At 40.0% G+C, this 27,408-nt stretch overlaps 1 protein-coding gene across 1 annotated transcript in view; it reads left to right on the forward strand.

The window, feature by feature from the left end:
- The window catches only part of nsmfb (NMDA receptor synaptonuclear signaling and neuronal migration factor b), a 76,000-nt gene that overhangs the window by 23,043 nt on the left and 25,549 nt on the right, over nt 1–27,408 (forward strand). Inside the window, exons 4-8 of the mRNA XM_051668730.1 lie at nt 45–117; nt 8,312–8,380; nt 24,486–24,538; nt 25,075–25,164; nt 25,949–26,076. Of these exons, the coding sequence (XP_051524690.1) occupies nt 45–117; nt 8,312–8,380; nt 24,486–24,538; nt 25,075–25,164; nt 25,949–26,076 (413 nt within the window). The remainder of the gene's footprint in view (nt 1–44; nt 118–8,311; nt 8,381–24,485; nt 24,539–25,074; nt 25,165–25,948; nt 26,077–27,408) is intronic.

The following is a 27,408-nucleotide window of genomic DNA, read 5'->3' on the forward strand; positions in this document are numbered from 1 at the left end:
CACAGTGCCTCATTGACTCTTTTACCATCTCTTATTGTTTGCAGAGGATCATGCCAACAGCTGGTTCCCTAAAGAGAACATGTTCAGCTTCCAGACTGCAACCACCACAATGCAAGCGTGAGTACACATGGGAATACATGACATCAAACCTGTCCTTTTGTTCTTCCGTTTACTCTGGAGTGGGCGTGGTCTATTAAGCAGACATGTCATTCATTTATCCTCAGTTAGACTCATGCATGTGGGAGGACAGGAGGTATTCTTTCTCTTTGTTTTTCTGGGTCTTTTTCAAGTAGGGATGTGCGAGACTAGTTGACTAGTCAACTAAATGGTTTTAATGCTGCTAGTTGACGCTGGAATTACTAGTCGGTCAATATTTTTCCACATTAAACTGTTCAATCTTTTTACATATTTACATTTGGTTTTATATTATTACAAAGGATGTGCCTAAATTACTGGCAGGTTAATGTTACACAGTTTAAATATAAATAATAATACAAATATTATTAAAAAGAGGATATCTGGAGAAGATGGATACAAGTTTTAATTTCACCTCAGGCTGTGCCTGTTTCTTTCCTCTCTCACTCACGGCGCACGCATCAGCAAAGTAGCAATAGAAATCACATCGGGAGTGGTGCAGGAAGCGGGTTTTCGAAACTTTGGCTTGCAAGTCACTATGGATGTTTTCACATTTGAATCTTCTCTAAATCTGTGCATGCTTGCAAGTTCATTTCCCACCAAGCAGGCTTTTTCAAGTGTAGGATAACCGCCTCATGTGAGTCAGGACACGTCTTTCACCGAACCATGTTGACGTAAATTTTACTCATCAAAAATGTATGCTTTTGATTAAGTAGCCTAGAAAAAGACTATTTTAGGCTAGGTGTGACATTGTTTTTTACCCTGCTGATCAAGAAGGCTATTTACAACGATGTGCCGACTGCTTAACTGGTTAAACTATCTTTTATTCTCTGTGCACGTCATGTTTAGAACAATTTATTAGGTTTAGTGTACATTTCTCACAGGCCTGTTTGTTTTTCCATCCTAGCTATTTTTTTTTTTTTTTTTACATCGTAACTGTTGGTTAACATTCTTAAACGAACAGCTGTCATATTAGACCATAGGCTAATGCACGTTGTGAAATATGCACAACTTGTCAGTGCATTTTTTCTATCTCATAGATTTGGCTTATCTGTTAAATATTTTCAACAATGTCCTGACTGTTTTGATATGTAAAATAACTTTTACTTGGTCAGTTCGGTTAAGAACAGGTTATTAGGGTTGCTCGGTCCTGCACTATTCATTCAATATTTTTCAATAAATATGCCTGTTTTCTCTAACGTTGATTCAGCGATTGCGTGTCATGTTCTATATTTAATGAAAAACGATCATAATGCCAGGCAAGCATGTCGCAGATAAATGCCTCTGTTCAGTGGAATTTAGAGTTTTTGGAATAGAATAAGTATTTTAAATGGGCCACATAAACACACAATGTTTTTTGACAGTTTTCTGAGAATTTCGTACTTTTTAGTCTAGTCAACAAATTTTTGTTTAAACGTCAGTGAAATTAGTCGTTCTGCACATCCCTACTTTCAAGTCATCTTTTTCTTTCACTTCATTTTTCTTTTCCTCTGTTTCTTTCTCTTCTCTTTCTCCTCTTCCTCATTCTCTTATTCCTTCTTTATCTTTCACTTCCTCTTCCTCTTCCTTTTTATTTTCCTTTTATTTTCTCTTTTCTCTTCCTCTTCTTCCTCATCCTATTTCTCTTTTGCTTCTACCTTCTGTTTTTCTTTCTTTCTCTATCTCCTCCTCTCCTCCTCATCTTGCTGTTTCCCTTCCTCTTCCACTTCAACTTCAAATTCCTCTTTCTTTTCCTCTTCCTCTTTTTCTTTTTTCTCTCCTCCTCTTTCTTTTCCTCTTTGTCTTTTTATTTCTCCTCCTTTTCCTCATTTTCATATTCATTCTCTTTTATTTTCCCTTCCTGCTCATCTTTCTCTTTTTCTTTCTCCTTTTCCTCTTTCTTTTTCTTTACTCTTTATTCTTTTTGTCCTCATTTTATTTCTCTTTTCCTTCCACCTTCATTTCTGCATTTTACTTTCTTTATCTCCTCCTCATTCTCATCATCTTTCTCTTTAATTTCCTCTTCCACTTCCTCTGTCATTTTCTTCCTCTTTCTTTTCCTCTTTTTCTTCCACTTCCACTTCCTATTTCTTTTCCTCTTTTTCTTCCACTTCCTGTTTCTTTTCCTCTTTTACTTTCTCCATTTCCTCTTCCTCACCAACTGTCACGTACCAGCCAGCATTACATCAACTTACATTCCTTTCCTTTTCTACGTCCTCTTTATCTTTTTCTTCCTCTTTCTTTTCCTCTTTTCCCTCTTTCTTTTCTTTCTCTCTCCTTTTCATCTTTTCAGTCGAGTAGATTCAGGCTTCATTATTCTATGTGGACAGAAGCTCTTGCTCAGCCTGACTGCTTAATTATCGCCTGCCTCGCAGAAGTCATAATTACAGAGCCCCCTGGTTGAGCCCCCCCACTGGGGTGCATTCTACCTCCCCTCAGCCGACATGCATGTTGTCATCTCCTCAACCACATGATGCCCTCCCACCTCATCATTTGGTGTCACTTTTCTCTGCCTTTCCCCTCCCTTCCCTTCACTGTCTCTCTCTTTCCGTCTTTAAATACATTGCTACTGTATCTCTCCAACTACTTAATTCACTTTCTCTTCTGGCTTACTCATGCCTTCCCATTACTGACTTCTAATTGACACTTTCACTTTAGAACCTTTTAAATTTGTGTGACATGTCAGTGGTTTTTTTCTGCCCTTCATGGTCGATTATGGAAGTGTTTTTTTTTTTTTTGTTAGATAATTGACTGTAATAGGGATTGATGAACAACTTGGGTGATACTTTTATATTAACTGACCCAGTGTTAACAAATGAAAGACACTCATTGCTTGAGCAGCTGTCTTTTTATACATGTTTTTATGTGTTTCTCATGAAGGTTAAAGTACCTGTTCTCTCTTTCCACACTTTATCTTTTTGATTATGCATCTTTCCTTGGCTCTAAAGAATATCGTGAGTATTCCTTTCATTTTAACCCACCATTTTAAAACCTCCATTTCATCCCCACCCTTTGCTCCTCTGTGCTACAGCATCTCCTGTCCTGTGTTACAGTAGCTGTCACTCCACCAGCATTGGACAGTGTTTGAAGTTATAAAGGAACTCTGTCTCATTCAGCATACATAAACACTCCTCAAAAATCTAGTAAATTTTCCTTGCTGTCTACTGCCTACACTGTAAAAACAAATCATCATTACATTATAATTATTAAAGGAAGAATATCTTTATTCATCCAATTAACTTATCACAATAATTTCTGTAAAATCTGGTCAGTTTATAAGTTTTCAAATTTTCCACTTGATTTTCCTCATCTCTAATTAAAGAATAGTTCACCCGAAACTAATATTTTTTTCATTATTTTCTCTCAATCATGTACTTCCAAACCTGTATTACCTTTTTATTTTTTTAAATACATTTTTTTTTACGTTGAGCTCAAATGGGCGTAGGCAGAATGTTAGCTTCGGTCACCATTCACTTTCATGGCATCTTTTCCATACAAAGTGTATGGTGACTGCTGTCATTCTGCCTAACATCTCCTTTTGTTTTCCACAGAAGAAAGAAAGTCATACAGGTTTGGAGCAACATAAGGGTGAGTAAATGATGACAGAAATTTTGCTTTTGGGTGAATTATCCCTTTAAATTCAAAGTGGTCGAAAAAGTGCAATGCATGCAAATTGGTAACTTTCGAACCACATAGATTTTACTTAAAAATTTAAGGAAGCAATTAAACGTTATTGTAACAGTTCAATGATGGGAGGGAAAGGAGGACACAGGAAACTTGGGACTTCAACTCAAAGGTATAACTTTAATTAAACAAACTCAAAATAGCTTTTCAGCATCACACTCATTAGGTCACGTTTTAGTACAGTCTCTTTCTGACTGGTAGCTCTCTCTCCCTCATCTCTGGCGTGGACCCTTTTTATCGCTCTCCCCAGTGCTTATTGCAATCAGAAACAGGTGATAGACATTATAGCGCTCAGGTGTGTGCACCCTTACAGCTTTCTCTCTCTCCAGACGAACGCTTGACCATGCCCCCGCCGCCACAGTAATCTTTCAATTTTAGCGGGTTGTTTTTTACAGTGTACACAGGCAGTTGTCCTCTAAGACATCATTATAACTGAAATGGAACCTCAGTGTGGAAGTGATTAATCTGGAATGCTCTACACATGCAGCACCTCATAAAAAAGCATATCAAATACACATAACACTCTTACATTGGGCAAAATAGTCAAATTTTTGGTAAAAATTAGGAATCTTTTGGAACATGTTAGCTCACTAGGTTTTGGAACTGTATGTTTACCAGTATACCAGTGAGTCATACAGTGATCAGTATCCCTAATCAAATTTTCAACAGTTGTATTAGAAGAAAACCCTGTTTGTCTTACTATTACTGTGACCTGACCTTTGAGTTCACTTTTTTAACCACACATTTCACATAAGTGACAACTTCTTAACTTTGTTGTCTGCAATCTGATGCATAATTTCAAACATGTTGACAAAATGGTGGACTGTCCCTAAAGGAAGGAAGATGGTGATTGTTGCTATTGCTGTGTTAAGCATTAGAAGCCAAATATTTAAATATAGCCTGAGCATACCCCAGAAAAGTCACTCATATCAAGATCTGCACAGAGTGTTCTATGACTCACCAATCTGTCAGGTTTCTGAAGGATTTCAATCTTCAGTCACATACTGTAAATGCATCCAAACACACACACTATCTCACAATTACATGCACACACACTGTCAGAAAATAGCCTCTGGGCTGTCATTAACCTCATTGTTTGTGGACAGCAGTTTGATTTAACATCAGGTGTCAATGATGATGGCTATATCTTCTGTCAGCTTGTCAAAAACAATAGATACGCACTAGATACTATAACACCCATGCAGCCATTTACACACACAAAGCTAGAGGTCGACCGATAGTGGATTTTACGATACCGATAACTAAGTTGGGCATTACCTGCTGATAACCGATTAATCAACCGATAAAAATAAAAATTTTAAAATTGATACTGAATGAAAAAATAACACTCAAAGTAAAATAGTGCTGAACTTTACTACAAAAATAAACTGAACCATGAAAATGTATTGTTCTTTTTTAAAACTAATATTCACATTTTAAAGTCAGCTGATTTTTAAATTTATGTTGATTCCTTGGTCCACAAGAGGACACAATAAATACATAAACCATTCAGCACCATTAAATAAATAAATAAAAAGTTTTATTTGGTCCGTATTCTCAAATGTTAAGTCAAAAGTAAAATCAGGGGGGAAAACGCTTCAACAGACAGTTCACATGGTGTTACAACACACTGGAACCGAACGCAAGGATCTCGAGACACACATTTCCAAGTTGAACATCTTTCCTGACAAAGCATTTAAACAACTCATTGCTTAATCTGAGAAATGCTTATAAGAGAGCAAGATGCAATGGCCAAAGATCTCCACCAACTGAAAGGGGCTGTTCACACCGAACACTTTTGCAACCATCCATTTGTTTTTCTATGTAAACGTTTTCGTTTATTCAGCATCTTGTGCAGGAGCGCTGTTTTTTAGATGATGCGTCTAATTAAAAAGAACTTTAAAAGCATATTGAGACACCTGCTTTCTGTTCAACTGTATTTGTTGCGCTGTGCCTAGCCCTTTTTAGCGCAAGTATGTAATCGATCTGAAGTCATCGTATTACAGTGAGGATAAAAATATTAAACTAAAATCAGATGCGTTTCTGATTTGTTTATACATTTCTGTCGGCTGCATGAAGATATTCATTTGCTTTCTCACGTCACTAGTTTTAATATGTAACTTAGCTGGCTAACAAATGCATAAACGTGACCAGCTGGATATACAGGTGCATCTCAATAAATTAGAATGTCGTGGAAAAGTTCATTTATTTCAGTAATTCAATTCAAATTGTGAAACTCGTGTATCAAATAAATTCAATGCACATAGACTGAAGTAGTTTAAGTCTTTGGTTCTTTTAATTGTGATGATTTTGGCTCACATATAACAAAAACCCACCAATTCACTATCTCAAAAAAATTAGAATACATCATAAGACCAAAAAAAAAAAAAAAACATTTTTAGTGAACTGTTGGCCTTCTGGAAAGTATGTTCATTTACTGTATATGTACTCAATACTTGGTAGGAGCTCCTTTTGCTTTAATTACTGCCTCAATTCGGCGTGGCATGGAGGTGATCAGTTTGTGGCACTGCTGTGGTGGTATGGAAGCCCAGGTTTCTTTGACAGTGGCCTTCAGCTCATCTGCATTTTTTGGTCTCTTGTTTCTCATTTTCCTCTTGACAATACCCCATAGATTCTCTATGGGGTTCAGGTCTGGTGAGTTTGCTGGCCAGTCAAGCACACCAACACCATGGTCATTTAACCATCTTTTGGTGCTTTTGGCAGTGTGGGCAGGTGCCAAATCCTGCTGGAAAATGAAATCAGCATCTTTAAAAAGCTGGTCAGCAGAAGGAAGCATGAAGTGCTCCAAAATTTCTTGGTAAACGGGTGCAGTGACTTTGGTTTTCAAAAAACACAATGGACCAACACCAGCAGATGACATTGCACCCCAAATCATCACAGACTGTGGAAACTTAATACTGGACTTCAAGCAACTTGGGCTATGAGCTTCTCCACCCTTCCTCCAGACTCTAGGACCTTGGTTTCCAAATGAAATACAAAACTTGCTCTCATCTGAAAAGAGGACTTTGGAACACTGGGCAACAGTCCAGTTCTTCTTCTCCTTAGTCCAGGTAAGACGCCTCTGACGTTGTCTGTGGTTCAGGAGTGGCTTAACAAGAGGAATACGACAACTGCAGCCAAATTCCTTGACACGTCTGTGTGTGGTGGCTCTTGATGCCTTGACCCCAGCCTCAGTCCATTCCTTGTGAAGTTCACCCAAATTCTTGAATTGATTTTGCTTGACAATCCTCATAAGGCTGCGGTTCTCTCGGTTGGTTGTGCATCTTTTTCTTCCACACTTTTTCCTTCCACTCAACTTTCTGTTAAAATGCTTGGAACAGCCAGCTTCTTTGGCAATGAATGTTTGTGGCTTACCCTCCTTGTGAAGGGTGTCAATGATTGTCTTCTGGACAACTGTCAGATCAGCAGTCTTCCCCATGATTGTGTAGCCTAGTGAACCAAACTGAGAGACCATTTTGAAGGCTCAGGAAAACTTTGCAGGTGTTTTGAGTTGATTAGCTGATTGGCATGTCACCATATTCTAATTTTTTGAGATTGTGAATTGGTGGGTTTTTGTTAAATGTGAGCCAAAATCATCACAATTAAAAGAACCAAAGACTTAAACTACTTCAGTCTGTGTGCATTGAATTTATTTAATACACGAGTTTCACAATTTGAGTTGAATTACTGAAATAAATGAACTTTTCCACGACATTCTAATTTATTGAGATGCACCTGTATATACTAAAGCAAATAGATGGTAATAGATGGTAACAATCGTGACATATAAACATTTGGGTAGGACTTGTGTGTATTTTTGTCACATTGTTCTAACCGCTTGAGGTTAGCTTTAATATTCACGTCCTCTCAGCCTTGTCGGCAAACATACTGCTGTTCTCTACTAATGCAGCATCTAGTCAACAAATTAATTACAATATAATGATATGACAATGTGTACTGTAGTGTAGGGTATACATACCTTTTAGTTGCTGATGTTTTAAATCTGCATCTGAAGTGTTCTGCTCCAGAGTGTAGTCTCATGTGTCAAAACAAACACCACAAGGCATCAGTGAAGTGATAGTTTTTATTCTGCCTCTAGAGGCCACTCTTATTCTGTATAATGACAACGGACCCTTCCCAGCCGCTCCTGCACCGGATGCAACAGGGAAAAACTATCGATGTGGATTTTTGCTGATAACCGATAGTTCCAGAAATCAGTTATCGGTGCTGATTAATCCGATATATCAGTCGACCTCTATGCAAAACTAGTTCTGTGAATTTAACCTCTGTGCTGGTTGGTGACTGAGTGTCTGTTACACTTGACCATGTTGTGGTTATAGTGTTTAGTGTCTATACATAGAGTACGTCTGTGTGTGGTTGTGTCCAATCAACCTGTGGGTGGTGATGATCAGCACCTGTTGTGGCTTGAACCTTCCTGTGGCCACACACACACACACACACACACACACACACACACACCAACAGCCTATAACCCTGTGACCGGTCCCAGCAGGGCATTCCGTGGAATTGCAGAGAGAAAGAGGAGGAAAAGAGAGCAAGAGTCCACCACCATGATGGAGAGGTACTGTCTACTGCCCCTACTTTCCTTTGTCCCAGCCTGACCCCTACACATACATGTAGGATGAAACCATGGAGAGATAGTGCTTGGTTTCTGTGCTGACCTGTGTTATTGTAGTATTATGTTGTTTCTAACCTCTCGGCTCTTTAAAGACCCCATGAGTTTTGTAGTTTTTAGTCCATTTCTTTTAGCTTTAAGCCTTCTGTATTCCTAAAAGTTGACAAAATGCACTTTTAGCAGATATCCGCATTTACAACATACAGCCTCTCTCTTCCAGGGAAATGGACCAAAAAATGTATGTCTCATCTTGCACTACACAGATGTTTGTCCAATTAAACACTATCAAGAATGAGAATGTCCCTCCCCTCCCCTAGTTCACGCTGCTTCAACAAATGGCAAAACACCACCAAATACAACATTCCAGTGGTTGTTTTGTTTTGCTGGATCAGTGTTTTAACCTTTTTGGTGTTTGTTTGGGCAGTGTGGAAAGTTATAGGACAATTATCCAACTTAAGAATGTTTGAAATGTTGGAGTTTGTTGGGTTGAACAGTCTTAGTAGCACTGGCAACCAACCAGCAAGTATCAAATGTCTTGGTTACTATTGTATTCTCCGTTCCCTGATGGAGGGAACGAGATGTTGTGTCGATGTAGTGACACTAGGGGTCAGACTTGGGAGCCCCAAACACCTCTGATCTTTGAGAAAAGGTCAATGAGAATTGCTGAGTGGAATTTGCATGTCACTCCCCCGGACATACAGGTATAAAAGGAGATGGCTTGCAACCACTCATTCAGGTTTGTGCTGAGGAGCCGAGACAGAGTCCCGGCCATTTCAGCGGGTAGTTCAGTGTTGTGGCAGGAGGGACACAACGTCTCATTCCCTCCATCAGGGAACAGAGTTTACAATAGTAACCAAGACGTTCCCTATCTGTCACTCACTCAATGTTGTGTCGATGTAGTGACACTAGGGGTCCCTATACAAAACGCCACAGCCAGCTGAACTGTTACATGGATTGGCGGTGAAGGCAGGCTACCGCGTGCCTAGTAACAAGTGCACACAGCCCCATCATAACCTACCCAATACCCCGCATAAGTTGCATAGTCCCTCGGACCCCAAGGGGGGACCAGCGAACTTACAATAGGAATAGGCCGCACCAGCTGTTTTGACCTTTTCTCTTTTTGAATGAAAAATTCACTTAGCTGGGACCAAGCATTCGGACCAGGGAAGGTGTTCTTTTCCATGGAGAAAAGGCACCGTGGAGACTACATCCTACATGAAGGGGAGGTTAACATGTGAAGAATACATCACATGGACTTACCAACCGGGAAGTACCACATATGGAAGGGAGTTCCTGCGGTAGGTCTTACCTGGATGGGAGGAGCTCTACAAGCGCAGTGACTGGTAGCAGAGCAGAACTCTGCCCAAGGGAAGACACGGGTTTACCGTCAGGGAAACCGTACCGTGGAAAACACTTCATATGGGGTTACCGACAGGGAACCACCACATATGGAGCACCTATCTCAAGTACAAGGGCTGACCTAACAGGGCATACTTCACGAGTACTGGGCCTGGCATTGAATTCCTCTGCCGAATTCATCTGCCGCAGGGTGCTGGGGGAGGAAGGAAATCCAAGGTTCACCAACCCAGGGGACTCACGTGGACGAAAAAGTTCATGTTATCCCCTTGGGGAGAGGAAATGCGCTAAGTGGAAGCGGTACAACCGGCCAGCTGCCCGCATACTTACCTGTCCGTACCCGCTAACACACGGGATGAAACTGGCTCAACCCGGAGATTGTAAAATCTCGCAAAGGTATTGGGTGTCGCCCAGCCCGCTGCTCTATAGATGTCTGTTAGAGAGGTGCCATTCGCCAGAGCCCAGGAGGATGCCACACTCCCAGTGGAGGGTGCTCGTACTCCCAGGGGGGATGGCACGCCCTGGGCCTGGTATGCCAAAGCTATGGCATCCACAATCCAGTGGGCAATCCTCTGTTTGGAGAGAGCCTTCCCCCTCTGCTGTCCCCCAAAACAGACAAAGGGCTGCTCAGAGCATCTTAAGCTCTCTGTGCAGTCCAAGTAAACACGCAAAGCACGAACTGGACACGGCAATGACAAGGCTGGGTCTGCCTCCTCCCGGGGCAGCACTTGCAAGTTCACCACTTGATCCCTGAAAGGGGTAGTGGGAACCTTGGGCACATAGCCCGGCCGGAGTCTCAAGATCACGTGAGAGTATGACGGGCCGAACTCTAGGCACATATCGCTGACAGAGAATGCCTGCAAGTCCCCAACCCTCTTGATGGAAGTGAGTGCAGTCAGGAGGGCCGTTTTCAATGAGAGGGCCTTTAGCTCGACTGACTCCAGGGGCTCAAACGGGGCTCTCTGTAGGCCCAGCAAGACTACAGAGAGGTCGCACGAGGGAATGAGGCATGGCATAGGAGGATTCAACCTCCTGGTGCCTCTAAGGAAACTGATGATCAGGTCGTTCTTCCCCAAGGACTTACCGTCTACCACATCCCGTCCAAGGACCATACATGGAGATTCCAGAGGTCTGGGCATGGGTGCCAAATCGTGCCCCATCCCTGAGAAAGGAGCACATCTTGTGCCCATCTCAAGACTCAAGTCTGAAGCTAGTGCTGAAGCAGTCTCATATGCATCAACTTGAGCAGCATAACCGCCGCCGAGGATGCCATATGCCCCAGGAGCCTCTGAAACGGTTTCAGTGGGACCGCTGTTCTTCCTCTGAATGACTTCAGGCAATTCAGCTCCAACTGAGCGTGCCTGCTCATGAGGCATGCTGTCATAGTGACTGAGTCCAACTCCATCCCGAGAAAAGAGATGCTCTGCATCGGGGAGAGCTTGCTCTTTTCTCCGTTGACCTGAAGCCCCAATTGGTTGAGGTGTGTGAGCACCAGGTCCCTGTGTACACATTAGATCTCGAGAGTGAGCTAGAATCAGCCAGTCATCGAGATAATTGAGGATGCGGACACCCACTTCCCTTAGCGGGGCAAGGGCTGCCTCCACGACTTTTGTAAAGATGCGAGGTGCCAGGGACAGACCGAAGGGGAGGACCTTGTACTGATATGCCTGACCCTCGAAGGCAAACCGATGGAACGGTGTGTGTCGAGGAAAAATCGAGACATGAAAGTACGTATCCTTCAGGTCTACTGCCGCGAACAAATCTTGATGCCGGACGCATGACAGAATGCGCATCTGCGTTAGCATTTTGAACGGGAGCTTATGCAGATTGGCCGCAACCCACCGCCTTTCTTCGGTACGATGAAGTAGGGGCTGTAGAACCCCTTCTTCATCTCGGCTGGAGGGACAGGCTCTATCGCGTCCTTCTCTAGAAGGCCTGCGATTTCCGCATGCAGAACGGCAGCATCCTTATCTACTACTGAGGTAAACCAGATGCCATTGAACCTGGGCGGGTGCCTGGTGAACTGAATCGCGTAGCCGAGTCAGATCGTCCTGGCCAGCCAGCACGACGGGTTGGAGATTGCTAACCACGCCTCCAAACTCTGAGCAAGGGGCACCAAGGGGAAAATCGCCTTTGACATACCTGCGGATGGGGCCTCGTGGCAGGGCGGAGCAGGAACTGCCATGTCGAGAGGCCTCGCATCCTGAACTCGTGGCTGTGCTGAGAGAAATGTTAGTGCACTTACCTTGCTCTGAAGAACAAATCTGAATGAGTGGTTGCAAGTCATCTCCTTTTATACCCGTATGTCCGGGGGGGGGGGGGGGGTGGCATGCAAATTCCACTCGCCAATTCTCATTGGCCTGTTCTCAAATATCAGAGGTGTTTGGGGCTCCCAAGTCCGACCCCTAGTGTCACTACATCGACACAACGTCGAGTGAATGACAGATAGGGAATCATGGTTCATGGCTGTAACTAAAACAATCTCTTTGATGTGTCCTGCCCAAACTTCCTGTTTCAATAGGAAATACTTCAACACAGGAACGAAAATGGTGCTTGTCAAGAAATTTCATGGGGTCTTTAAAGTCTAAACTGTAATTCAGCACACTACACTGCAGAACAGTTTTTTTTCTATGAGTCGCGATGCTAGGCTTACCAAACTGAAAGCTAGCAGCAATTTATTGATCTGAACAGTCAAACACCCACATTAAGCACATGGGCTTATGTGTGTATGTCTGTCTGTTTGACTGTTTGGATCAATAGGCCAATCGAATAACTCAAGGCTCAGTTCCTGCAGTGTGTTAATCGATACATTTAACAACTGCACACCTTCAGAGTTTCACTTATCAGTTGAGTGTCACACAACACACTAATGCTATATGTAAAATGAATAACTCAACAGCAAATTTAATACTGCCTGGCTGCACTGACTAACATATTTAAATACACTTGTTGTACATTCTAATTTACTTGTACAGATATATCCTCAAAAACCATAATTCAGATTGACTAGAGGGAACCAATGCACAGTGCTCTGAAGGTACAGTTTATCGAAAGGACAGAAATAATCTCCGACCTCCCAGCAAAAGCATAAAATAGTTCAGCTTCCATGTGCTAGTTCAGGGTGTTCCGGTGAACACAAAGATGGAAAGAGCAGATTTTGGTATTTTGAAGAGTCCCATGACACTACTGAACAACATTACTGTAGATACATATCTGTATTTGTCCCCTGACAGGTGCAGATGATTGGGTGCGTCCGATACGATTTCAAAACAGTTGTAGTGTAGGTTTGTGAACATGAAGTTAAAAATGTTTTTGAGAGTGGTCAGTCTCTTTATCTGAAGAACAAAGTGAAACATAAATTAAATCCCAGTTTGCCTTCTGTCAACAATTGAGGTTTGAAGTGAAGATTGACTTGAATCCCTATAGAGCGCAACAGTTGGGTTCCGGAAGTAAAAATCAAATTTTATTTCTCCATAAGTGAATTGATTTTTAACGATAACTTATAAACCTTTAAAGACAGACCCTCCATGAGGTCTGAAGTTGTTAATCAATGTTATATGCCTCTGTTGAAGCCACCAGTCTGTGTTATTTCAACTTAATTATTTGCAAATCAGGTTTAATAGCAGAATTCCTGGTGAAGAACTACACGATCCATGATTCAGCAGGGAAATCAGAATGAGCTTTATTGCCAAGTATGCTTACACATACAAGGAATTTGTCTCGGTGACAGAAGCTTCCAGTGCACAAACAATACAACAACAAGACAGAGAAAATTAAAAAATAGAATAAAAATGGTGGTCTCACTGGCACCATGCGAGGGTCTTACATGTGAACGGCGAGCTCTGTGCACTTTGCTATTTTTAATAATATTTTTGTCACAAATCGGTGAGATTCAATACACCCTGATCCTTAATTGTTTTGGGAAGGCAATATGTAAAAGAATTCAAAATCCTCAGGCTCTGGAGATATTAAAAGACACTTACGTGCTCGGGCTGATTCCCCTCATCGGCAGGCCGGAAGCCCCGGACTCAATTCAGACAGTGAACTAAAAGAAATCCAGCATGAATTGATGATTGTGTCGGCAATGCTTACGAAGGTCGTTGCAGACTTGGAGGATCTTGCTGTAGTACATCGATCGATCACTTCCATGGAGACGAAATTCACTGAGTTGGTTACAAGAGTTGCGGAGTTTGAGAAACGGATTGATTATCTGGAGTCATCTGAGAGGGAATTAGCTGCTAATCCGCTAGCGACCAAGGTGGATTTGGAACACGTCTGGGAAAAACTGGAGGATTTGGAGAATTGTAATTGATGAAACAACTTCTGAATTGTTGGAATTCCTGTGCATGAGGAAGGCCAAGATATGGTGAAATTCCTAGACGAGCTCTTTCTGAGTCTGCTCGACATAACAGGCCATAAGATGGAAATCGAGCGAGCTCACAGAGTTCCGGCTCAGAGGTCCACTGAGGAGACAGGCTCCGATCAATTCTGGCCAAATTTCTTTGATCATCTGATAAAGATCTTGTGTTACGTGAGGCGAGGTGTAAAGGAAGGCTTTCTTGTAAGAACCATTTTCTTGTTCCCAGACTTTGCGAATTCGACGAGAGAAATGTGATCGATTCAAGGAATCCAAGAAACTCTTACATCAACAGAAGGTCGCTTTTGCACAGATGTTTCTGGCCAAATTGAGAATAGATACTAAGGATGGCCACAAAATATTTACATGCCCACAGCAAGCGATGTCCTTCATAAAGACAATCGAGTGAGTAAGCCATTTGGTGATTTTCATGTTGTAGCCTAGTTGGCCTGACTCACTGAAAATACACTTGACTGTCCGAGGAAAATGGGCACTTTTTTCGTTTAATGTATATAATTGATTCCGTATTTTATGTTATGTTTGTATGATTTATGTATGGAATCAATAAAAACTATTAATAACAAAAATTGAGTAAAAATAAAAAGTGAATTGAAGATATAATTATATATAGAAATACACAATAAGACAAAAAAAAACCATTTTAGATATATATATATATATATATATATATATATATATATATATATATATATATATATATATATATATATCAAAAGGTAGTGGGCTTGGTGAGGGGAGTCCAGAGTGATTTTTCCAGCCCTTTTCTTCAGTCTGGAAGTGTACATTTCTTGAAGGGAGGGCAAGGGGCAACCAATAATCTGATCAGCAGTCCGAACTGTCCTTTGTAGTCTTCTGATGTCCGATTACATAGCTGAACCAAACCAGACAGATATAGAAGTGCAGAGGACAGACTCAATGACTGCTGAGTAGAACTGTATCAGCAGCACCTGAGGCAGGTTGAACTTCCTCAACTGGCGAAGGAAGTACAACCCCTGTGAGATGGTAGAGCCCAGGAACCTGAATAACTCCACTGCTGCCACAGTGCTGTTCAGAATGGTGAGCGTCAATGTTGGTCAGTGTTGGGGTGTTCTGGAGGTCACGTGACGCCATGCAAGAAGCAGACGTGTGAGTGACGAGCTCTGCGCACTTTGCTAATTTTTAAATATTCTCATATTATAATCTGGTGAAATTCGATTCACCCAGTTACACATTTGCTCTTTGAGGTAAAACATGGCAAAGAAGTCAAAATCCTCGGGCTCTGGAGACATTAAAAGACACTTAAGTGTTCAGGATGAAAGCCCCGACAGGCCTACAGACCGGGGACTCGATTTAGATGGCGCGGCAGGAGAGGAGATCCAGCGTCAGTTGTCAAACATGTCGGTGATGTTGACGAAGGTTCTTGCTGACTTGGAGGATCTCACTGTTATACGTTGATCGATTACGGCGCTGGAAATAAAATTCTCTGAGTTAGTTACAAGAGTGGCAGATGCTGAGAAACTAATCGATTATTTGGAGTCTTCAGAGAGGGAATCATCCGCTAATCTGCCAACGACCAAACTTGATTTGGAATGGGTTCTTGAAAAGCTTGAAGATCTTGAGAATAGAAGCTGCAGGAATAACGTTCGAATAGTTGGAATTCCTGAGCATAAGGAGGGCAGAGATATGGTGAAATTCCTGGACGAGCTCTTCCCGAGTCTGCTCAACAAAACAGGCCACAAGCTAGAAATCGAGCGAGCTCACAGAGTTCCTGCTCGCAGATCTGCTGAGGGAGACAGGCCCAGATCAATCCTGGCCAGATTTCTGAGATCATCCGATAAAGATCTTGTGTTGCACCAGGCGAGGAGCAAAGGAAAGCTTTCTTGGAGGAATCATAATATTTTCTTGTTCCCGGGATTTGCGAGTTCGACAAGAGAGAAACCCGATCGGTTCAGGGAATGCAAGAAACTCTTGCATCAATGTAAGATCACATTTACATTGATGTTTCCGGCCAAGCTGAGAATAGAAGCGAAGAACGGTCGCAAAGTATTTACATGTCCCAATCAGGCAATGTCTTTTATAGAATCAATGGATGAGTAAACCATCAGATGTTTCTCATGTGAGTGGGTTGACTCGCTGTACTTACTCTGGCTTTTGAGGAAGCTGGGCGTCATTTTGGTTTCTTTCTGCGTTGGCTCCGCCTAGCGGCTGGAGTTTGTTTTGTAAATAACACTTTTCCTTAAAGAAACTTTTGCATTGACGGAAGATCACTTTAACATTGAAGTTCCTGGCCAGTTTGAGAGTGGACACTACGGATGACCGCAAAATATCTACCTGCTGCTCACACAAAGGATGTCTTTTATAAATTTGACGGATTAAGTCATGGTATATACTTTTATGTGGCCTCCGAGTTAATTAACTTGATCATCCGGGGAACCGGTATGCCGGATTTGTTTCTTTTTGCGTTGGTTCCGCCTAACGGCTGGAGTATGTTCTGTTGAATAACACTCCTTTGGAACAGCAGGGGATTAATATTTTGTTCTTCGTGCTTATGCCTCCTTCTGGCTGGAGTTTGTTTTGTTGAGTATTTTTACGGGACACTGGAATGATTACATCATCTGCTGAACTCATAACAGCTGGCTCACTGATCATTCGTTTGTCTGTCTGAGGAATCTGAACGGTTTTATATCAGCTGGAATTTGTTTGGTGGAGGATCACACCTTTGAGACAATTCTGTGAATGAATCTACACATTCTTTGTGTTCATTCTGCCTATTGGCTGGGGTTTATTTTACAAAGTATTTTCTGTTATGTAATTTTGCCTCACAAATTTGTGAGGCAAAATTGTGCATTCCGATGGCAATGATCTTTATGAGAGTGGTGTGATGAGATCCTTTGAAAATTTGGTTCAATATTTTGGGATCCCCAGATCTCAGTTTTTTTAGGTATCTTCAGCTACGACACTTGCTCTGTACTATTTTTGGGAATAGCATACACCCCCCTAGAGCGGCAGATACTCTGGGAGAGGTGATTTCTGCTTTTGGAAAAGGCCACGAGGCGTCAGTGACTCCTTATTAATTCAGAGTCTGGGGGACGGAGTCTCAACCACTCTCAAAAGATTATGGGAGAGGGATTTTGACCTGGAATTGGAGGAGGGAGAATGGGCTAGGATTTTAAAAAACATAAAAACTGCATCTAGAGATGCAAGGGTGTGCCTTATACAATTCAAGATTTTACATCGATTCTATTGGACCCCTTCTAAATTGTATAGGCTTGGTCTTAAAAACAGACCCACCTGCTGGAGATGCCAATCAGAGTATGGCGATTTAACCCATGTCTTTTGGGGGTGTGTTGAAATTCAAAAGTTTTGGTTAAAGGTGCAGATTCTGGTATGCGAGGTGTTAGGTATTCAGGTATTATTCTGCCCCAGACTCTGTATCTTGGGTGATGGGGCGGTCATTGACATTGTAAGTAGACACATAAAGAATTGGGTCTTAACCAGTGTCATGATCGCCAGGCAGATCATTTTGAGGGGCTGGAGGTTGGCTGGAGCACCCTCTTTTCAGGAGTGGTGCTCGGAGATGGGAAGGGTGGCGGCCTTTGAGGAAGTTACGGTATAAAGGTATAAAGTGTTTGTGGAGAAATGGGGCGGGTATTTGTCATTTGTGGATGTGTGATTATTGTTGTTGTGTTTTTTTTTATTTGTTTATTTATTAATTTTTTATGTATTGTTTTTTTTTATGTGTGTGCATGTGTGTCTATGTCATTTAAGACCACTCTTATGTTGCTGGGGTTAGGGTGGGATTGGGAGGGGGAGGAGTAATAGTTGGGGTTTAGTTTGATTCTATGTATATATGTTTTGTTCTATGAGGTACATTTATGTGAATCAATAAAAATTGTTAATCAGAACCCCCCCCCCCCCCCCCCCAAATAAATAAATAAAATAAAATAAAATGTTGGGGTGTTCTTCACACATCTCCACTGTTTTGAGCGTGTTCAGCTCCAGGTTGTTTTAACTGCACCAGACAGCCAGCTGTTCAACCTCCCTACTGTGTGCAGACTCAATCGTGGCCAACAAAGTGCGCCAAACAAGCTCAGTATTGACCGCCCACTTCCATGATGCACTGTGAATGATGAAATCGAGTCAGTCTCCCTACATTTTTTTTATTTTATTTGAAATACTGTTTTGTCAGACCAAATCAATGTTAGTAATGGTGTGATTCACCTTGGAGCTGGTTGGTTACGGAACAAAGATGGCTGAAAAAGTGGGTGACACTGTTGCGCTCTATTATTATGTATAATCAGCATCTTTGAATACTCCCGATCACATTTACTATAGTATAATTATAGTTGCTTATCTCCAGATAAATTGCCTTTGGAGAGTAGCTTACATTCCCATCTCTTGTAATGTATCTGTGGCAGAACAATGCAAATGCATGCAGGTTTTGTTGGTTAATTCAAAGGTACAAATACTTTATTAAAACAGTGGCTGGCGTCTTTTCTTCCCGAGTTACAGTAGTAAACAGCTGATGCTAGGTCTCACAGTTCTATCCATGGTGGTGATGACATACATGTACTGTGGTTTGGACCAAAAAGTACAATGTTAAAAGAGACTTGCAATGGACCAAGCAATCGATCCAATTGTGAAAGCAGCCTAATAATCTCTTTCTATTCGGCACAGTGGAATCTGTAATAATTAGATTATTCCTGAAAGCTATCATTAACTTTGCATAAAAAGCAAAGGGACAAGAGAGAGCATTACACAAGCATATACAGACAGGAGACTAATGATATATATCTGTGAGGATCAACATGTCACACTCTCAGACGGTCTGACTTATCTCTCTATTTTAAGTACATTCAAAAATGAGAACTGCTGTAAGATCATTAAAGCATTTAATTAAAAATGGCCTGCTGAAAAGACACACTTCCGTTATGCACTTCTATTTCTGAAACCTGATAAAGGCCTATGCTTTCTTGTCACCCTTCATATAGACTTTGGCAGCTATTTAGAAGGACGTAAGCGAGATAGACATACAAAGCAGTTCTGAAAACAGATGCATAGACAGTGCTCATTATAACAGTCTCAAATATAAGGAAGATATTAAAAAAGTCTATATCTGTTTTGTTAAATGTTCACATCGGTGGATTTGATTAGAGGCACACATACTGTAGCAGCTCAGCTACATAAAAATATTTTTTGCCTCTGCAATGCCTCACTTACATACTGGAAGAATATAAGTTCTCCTAAAGTATATTTTAGTGGTTTATACCTCAGTGGTGCTTTCTAATATTGTGGGTTCTGCTGCAGCATTATACCTGCAGAAAAACTGCACAAGATATGCCCCTGCCACTTGCAGAAAATAGGGCACCCTGTCCATCAGTTTTGATTCATTTTTTAACTCTTTTTCTTTTGCAAGATCCAAATTGCCTAGTAATTCCATGCCTCCTGAACAAGTTGTAATTTATTAAAAGGACTTTGCATTGGCTGTTTAAGCTGCTGTATTATTTGTTGGTAAATGAGGAAAGACCATCTACCTCTCCACTCTACACATTCCTACTTTACTAGAAAACACTACGGTGTAACCATGGCTACGTGATGCAGTGTGAAGTGCTAATGAGAGGAGGTGGAGAGGAGAGAGTGTACGAGAGAGAGGGTCAGTTGAACTTGCTTTGATTCTATGATGAGAGAGTATGTAGTGGTAAATTTTATGTTAGTGTATGCTTACTCCGCTGACAACTTATGTAACTGTGAGAAAGTCACCAGAACTGCATTAATGAAGACATGAAGCTCTGTGAAAAGCTTTGAATAGTGTGAAAATCAAAGTCTTTCAGAAAGATGGCTTTATTTTTTCACACTTTCTATAAGCTAGTTACTGCAGTTTACTGGGCTAACTCTCAAACTGTATCGGTGAAGCATTTACCCAAAGACAAATTCAAGGTGTACAAGGTGCTGGCTGATCCAGTAGTTGTTCTTGACTTATACTGACACATATTGTGTGAATGCGGAAAAGCTTTTCGGTAACCAATGCCTTTGCAGAATACTATCTACAGGCATATGTCACTGACAATTTATTTATTCCACTACCAAAAGTGTCCAATAATAAAAATGGGTTCACACTGTACAATTTTGGCCACGATTTTGTCATCAGAGATAAATTTTAGAGATTGCAAATTATTTGTCATGTTGTAAGGCAAAATCTTCAGTAATTGATTACTAAGTGTGACCTGTTCATTGCTGACTAAATGATTGCCTTTGCAATGAATCATAGCCTCCGACAAAGTTCTGGCAGTGTCAGGAATTTTGCGTTGCAGCTGTGCAGTGTGACTGCTTCTACGATACCTAGATAACATAACACCCAGTGAGCACTGTCAATCGTGACGATTGGGACCAAAGTCTTAGCTACAATGTGTAATGGAGATGCTTACATAATGTAGCACAGTGTGCCATAGCTTTTACCCAACATCTCACTGGGATCGTATCGTGCAGTCTGACAAGCAACAGTTGTAAAGGACCGTAAATGTACAGCAATTGTACAGCACGTGTAACCCCTTGTTTTCCGGTCCTTTGTCAATGATGACGCTAATCAAGCACAGATTGAGTTCATCCTCTTTATTGAGCTGGTATATCTGTCTTCATCTGCTCACGATTTGTAAGATCAGTGAGATCAACAATGGGGGAATAAACACTGTCAAATACACCTTCTCCGCTCCAAAACTCATCCGTCTTTCTCACAGCCAAATTCATACTGCGCAGTATATAAAATAGTTTTAACTCAGCATGAGCATTCAGCATCACATGTGTTATTATGAGAACAGATCTCTTTTTTTTCCTCTTACAACAAATGGGGAGCTCAAAAGGTTTTATACATAGGAAATATTAATACCTGTGTGTTCAACAATGGGGGAATAAACACTGTCAAAAACACCATCTCCGCTCCAAAACTCATCCTAAAGTGCAAAAATCAAGCATTTATTTTATCACGCACAATCCAACCACATATTGCACAGCGCTAGCAAAGCTAGCCTATATCTTTCTCAAATTATCTGATAAAGAAAACACTGAAATCTTGAAATACTATGCTACATTTTTCACATAATACATTTTCAGTTGTTCATTAAGCACTTGTTTAACAGGTTAGACATGCACATATAAAATTATTAAAATAAAGAATTAATTCTTTAGTACTGGTGGAGCAGAGAACATTTCAATGCACCGTCTTTCTCATAGCCAATCTCAGACGGAGAGAAACGTGATGGTAGTTGTGAGAAAACTCTACCGGATGTTCCCCCTTCTCCCACTAGTGGACGCATTTTGTCCATTAACAGGACAGAATATACTCTTTTTTTTTTACAGAACAAATACAAATTTAACATTAAAGATACTTTAGACAATTATATTGAAAAAGTAACATTTCCCATCAGAAAATAAACTTTTCCTCTTTTGTTATTTTGACGAACTTCAAATTACCCAACATTTCAAGTTTTACTCTGTTACACATGCACTTGGCTTAAAGAGGCTTATCAAGATAGAAGTGAGTAGTATTTGGCTGGTCATGTGATCTCAATATGGCAGCCCCAATGAAGGGGTGACCCACCTTATGTAGACCCACCTTAAGCATAAAACTGCTTCTTTTAGGCCATTGATATGACTAATGTCTTCGTTATTTTAAACATACTCAAAAGTACTGTTAATTTATTTAGGTGTTAAACATTGTCAGTGGGGAAAAATACCTATGCCACCAGCACCTTTAAGTTTGAACATGTTTATATTTTATTGTGCTAATTTAAGCTAATAGCTCAGGCTATTAGTATTCTAAAAGTATGTTTTGAGAATATAGGAACGAAATTGTCTGAAATTACAGATAAATAATAAATGCTTTTAACCCTAAAACAGGCAACATGCACCACAAGATACATACTATTTAGTGTCAGATAGGGGATATGAGAAAGAGTTTCTCACCCAATCTTGTTATCATTTATCATAGTTCGATCTGTTTTGAGTATGTGGGTCACATGACTTGGTTCAAATTTTCTGTGATCGTTAAGTCAGCCTGACCTAAACAAGCATGGCCGCCCATGGTGCAGGACAGGCTGACTTTGTGATAATTAATTATATATTAATCTTACTTAAGTAAAAAAAAACAACAACACAAAAAACAACAACTATAAACTGCTAATATAAATTGTGAACATTTTCTTAAAATGCGGAAGAAGAAAATTAAGTCAGAATCAGAATCAGAATGAGCTTTATTGCCAAGTATGCTTACACATACAAGGAATTTGTCTTGGTGACAGGAGCTTCCAGTGTACAACCATACAAAAACAATACAAAAACAGCAGCAAAAAATAAAAAATAAAAACTAATTATACACATACGTACAGACACACACATACGTACAGTCACACACATACACACGGATAGTGCAAATGTTGTTCATGCTTTTATTTAGCACATTTTTAAGTGAGCGTATCCCCAGAGGTGGGAAGAGTAGCCAAAAACTTTACTCAAGTAAAATACAATTACTTAAAAAAAATTACTCAAGTAGTAAAAGTAATAATATTAAAAATTACTTGAGTAAGAGTAAGAAAGTATCCAATAAAAAAAAAAAACTAGTAAAGTAGTGTGTAACTAGTTTCTTTCACATTTAACTTAATGGATGTTTGCTCTCCTATATTCCAGTACATGATGCACATTTAACATCGCATTCCAGAATGATTATTATTATAATTAATAATAATAATAATAAAACTATTATTAATATTATTGTTAATAATGGAAATTGTCATCATTCACCAGCTTGTTGTTCCAAATCCACATGACTTCTTTCTTCCATGCGTCATATTAAAGAGAAAGTTCAACAAAAAATTTAAATGCTCTCATTTTCTCACCATCATGCCTTACCAGATGTGTATGAATTTCTTTCTTCTACAGAACACAAATTAAGATTTTTAGAAGAATATCTCAGCTCTGTTGGTCAATACAATGCGAATGGTGACCAGAATTTGATGCTCCAAAAAGCACATAGAGGCAGCATAAAAGTAATTCATAAGACTATATGGTAGGTGTGAGTGAGAAACAGATAAATATATATAACTTTATAGGATTTAAAGTCCTGTTTTACTATTAATTATCCTCCCTGCCCAGTATGTGGCGATATGCACAAAGATTTGGCGGCACGAGGCACAAACACAGACGAACTATAGATTCTATCCCCTAAACCTAACCCTACCCCTAAAACCAACCCTCACAAATAACTTTCTGCAATTTTACATTTTCAAAAAAAATACATTGTGTAGTATGTTTTTTAAGCAATTTGAATTATGGGGACGTTACAAATGTCCTCATAAACCACATTTATAGCATAATACCCTTGTAATTACCAGTTTGTAACCTAAAAAAATTTCCTTGTAAACCACCCAAACCCGCCCACAAACACACACACACACACACACACAAAATGATGACAAAGACATACAGATCAAAGGGAAAGTTTACACTCTGTAACACCATGTTCAGGGTTGACTGTAATAATAATGTGGCATTATTGCAAAAACTGACAAAAATAACCTCAAACAAAATGCTAAACTTTGACAAGAGTAGTCTTTGATAATGTTTAAATATATATCTAAATGCAGAACTTGACAAAGTCTAGAATTTCATCTGGTTTCATATATTTTAAAAAATGGATTCTTGAGACTTTAAGCTTTCAAATGGTATGATTTATGAAGATTTGTTCAGTATTTGAAAAAATCCACTAAAAAAGCACAACTCTTGAAGTTAGAGTTGTTACATTTCTTTCATAGCAATTAAAAAATTACACTCTTAATGTTTCCGGTCACTTTTGACCGGGAACAACTGTAATGTGATTCAATAATGAACAAGGCATAAGGGTTAAGGGAAATGTACAATTTCTAACTTGTGGGTTTCAGAAATGAAAAAAGACTTTACACACATACACACACACACACACACACACACACACACACTTTTTCCACTCTTGCCTGTTTTAGGGTTAAACCGAATGTTGTTAAAGCTGGAAGCAATGTCAAACTGGGACATAAATAAACAAACTGTTTACTTATGCTTATTTATTACTGAGGAATTGAGAGGACTGAAGATCTGTTTGGAGTGCACCAAGGTTGTTGTATAACTTCAAACACTCATCTCTGTACATAATGAGGCATGGCTAATGCTACTGTATCATGTATACATGGACTGTTCAGAAGCATATTTAAAATTTCCATTCCAAATTTCCTACACCTCCCATGTTTTGTGTTTTTCCCTTATTTTATACCTCTTTCCAATCCACTGTGTTTCTGCAAATCCTTTCTATCCCAGAAACTTCCGGAAGCACCTGAGGATGGTGGGCAGCAAAAGGGTCAAGGCCCAGAGTGAGTTGTTTGCAGATATCTGTGTATATCTGTACAGTGTGTTTTTGGGTGTGTCTTGGCATGAGTGAGTACTGTATGTGTGTCAGTGCTTATGTTTTAATGAGAGTATATTGTTGGTAATTTCATCTGTATATTTGTGTGTGATGTTTTGCAAATGTTATGTAGGCTACATATGTGAACATACCATTGCTTAATAATAATTCATGGTGTCAGATGAATTATTTTCAGGGGTTACAGATGCTCAAGGCATCTGATAAAAGTGATAAAAGCAAAAACCATTCGTTGCTCTTGTCTGATTCACAACTAGTGATATGGGTTCTTTTCTGTCAGAAACTATTCCTGACCATTTCTGAATAACTCACTTCCCGTTCATCAATGGGCTACAGTGTATGGTGTACTGAAATTGATGCTCATTGTTAGTGCATGCCAGTGTAAATCTGGCAAGCCTCAAACATGTCACACCAGTGTCAGACAAGATCAGAGAGTGTGTTGAAGAGCAGTGTGTGTGATGCTTTCCTCCTCCACTTCGTTATTAGCATTCACTGATTGCAAAGCGAAGAGTTTCAGCCGCTCCTGGAGTGACCCCACCCCTATCAAGCCTGACTCTCTCCATGACTCCAGAGACAGTGAGTCCAAACACACACATACACACACACACAGTGAAGCCTACTTTAGGACCATTAAGATGCATTAAAATTTTCATGACAATAAAGCACATTAATGTAATTCAGTAATAAAAATGAGTCTGTCCTGAGATGTTTTTTTCATTATTAAATTCAGCATAAATGAAAGGCTATATGATGTAAAAATAATTTACAGTTTAAATAATACATTTTCACTTTTGTGCATTATACATTTACAATGAAATAAATCAAAACGTATAATAATTTGTAATTTTATAATACATTTATGTTTCATGTACATTGTGAAATTTGAGCTAAATGTTTTTGACTGGCTTGCACACACACACAAACACACCCAGACACACATACCAAAAGTGCAAAGAAAAACAAAATCCCTATTTGCCCACAGTATGACTGTGTATCACAATGTGCATCTTCTTCCTATATCAGCATCTGTGTGTATGAATGTGTGAACCCTACTGCCTATATGTACTGTACTTCTCACTTTTTGTGTCCTTTGTTTAAAACATAGAAATTTGTGTCCTTTGTTAAAAACATAGCAATAAGACGTCCTATCTTGTGTTGCTCTGTGTGGGTTTCTGTCTTTCTGACCTGTCTAGACCTCTCCTTTCTAAACAAAAGAGCAGCAAGCATGAGAAATCATGCTAGGACCCCTGACCTCACAGACATGGATGATAGAATCCTTGCTTTGAGGACCTTTCATCTCATTGGTTGTTTTGTGCATGTTTGTGTGTGCATGTGTGTGTGCACGTGACCTCTTCCCCAGGTGGAGACCTCCAGGCATCATCTGGCAATCTAGATGAAGCAGAGTTTGATGATGTAGTCTGGGAGGAAGAGAGGGAGATGGAAAAAGCATCTTGCATGGGCGATGACTTCATCCCACCCAAAATCATGGTACATGCATCCTTCATAAGAAAATATTTTCGTTAACTGCAATAAAAATAAAAACTACTGTAACTGCACAAACTGAAACTAAATTAAAATACATTTTCATGACTCCAAAACTAGGTAAAATAATATACAAATTACCACCAATTAAGTTTAGTTTTTGATACACAGTATATTATACAATTTGAAACCTTTATTAATATCATTATAATTAACCTCTCATTAAACATGAAAATGCTACTAGATAGTGATAACACTTGACGGCCCTGAGATATTTAATTGCATTAAACTTGTTTAAATTATATCAGCTACAGCTGAAGAGTGCATCTTTTTTGGTGTTAAAATACTTTCTCCTGTCCCAGCTTAATATGCAGAGTTAACTGTAAGTAAGCCATTCGTAGGTTAATTTTCAAACACTGTCTCTTTGGCACTATAAACATTTCTTTGGTGCTATAAAAAGTAAGTTTTGAGCAGCCTGTCCAGTCAGACACAATAACATTGACAAAACCGATGGCATAAGTTGGGGGCGGGGTTATTTTTTTTTTCCGATCAAGAGCAGATGGTGGGCGTAATCGGAAACTTGCTTAAAAACAAGTTTATTTTTGGAATTCGGTTTAGTTACACTAGTGACGGAGAAATTACACACTTCAAATATACAGAGCCCCTTAGAGGACAGGGTGGGATATTTTTTTTTCTCAAATAGTTTTGCTTGCCCTTGCAGTTCGTTTTGCGTTCCCTCGCAATAGTTTTGCGTTCACTCACAATAAATTTACCATTGCATTACTGCAGTAACCATATTTTAACCTTGATATTCATAGTGAAACCATAGTAATAATACAGGAAAATGAAAACTTTGTTAATAAAAATCATAATTTTGTGGTTATTATGGTTTTAATTCAAATATTTGTAGTAAAACCATAATAACCACAAGATTAACCATGGTTAATCCATACTAAAATCTATACATCCTGGTTACTTTTGTAACCTCCGTTCCCTGATGGAGGGAATGAGATGTAGTGTCTATGTAGTGACACTAGGGGTCACTTTTGGGAGTCCCAAACACCTCTGCTTTTCTGAAAAAAGGCCAATGAGAATTGGCAAGTGGAATTTGCATGCCACTCCCTCGGACATACAGGTATAAAAGGAGCTGGTATGCAACCACTCATTCAGGTTTTGTGCTGAGGAGCCAAGACCAGGTCCCGGCCATTTCAGCGGATAGTTCAGCGTTGTGGCAAGAGGGACACAACGGAAGTTACGGAAGTAACGGAAGTTACGAAAGTAACCAGGACATTCCCTATCTGTCACTCACTCGACGTTGTGTCGATGTAGTGACACTGG

This window comes from Myxocyprinus asiaticus, chromosome 3 (genome assembly GCF_019703515.2).
Source record: "Myxocyprinus asiaticus isolate MX2 ecotype Aquarium Trade chromosome 3, UBuf_Myxa_2, whole genome shotgun sequence".
Taxonomy (NCBI): domain Eukaryota; kingdom Metazoa; phylum Chordata; class Actinopteri; order Cypriniformes; family Catostomidae; genus Myxocyprinus; species Myxocyprinus asiaticus.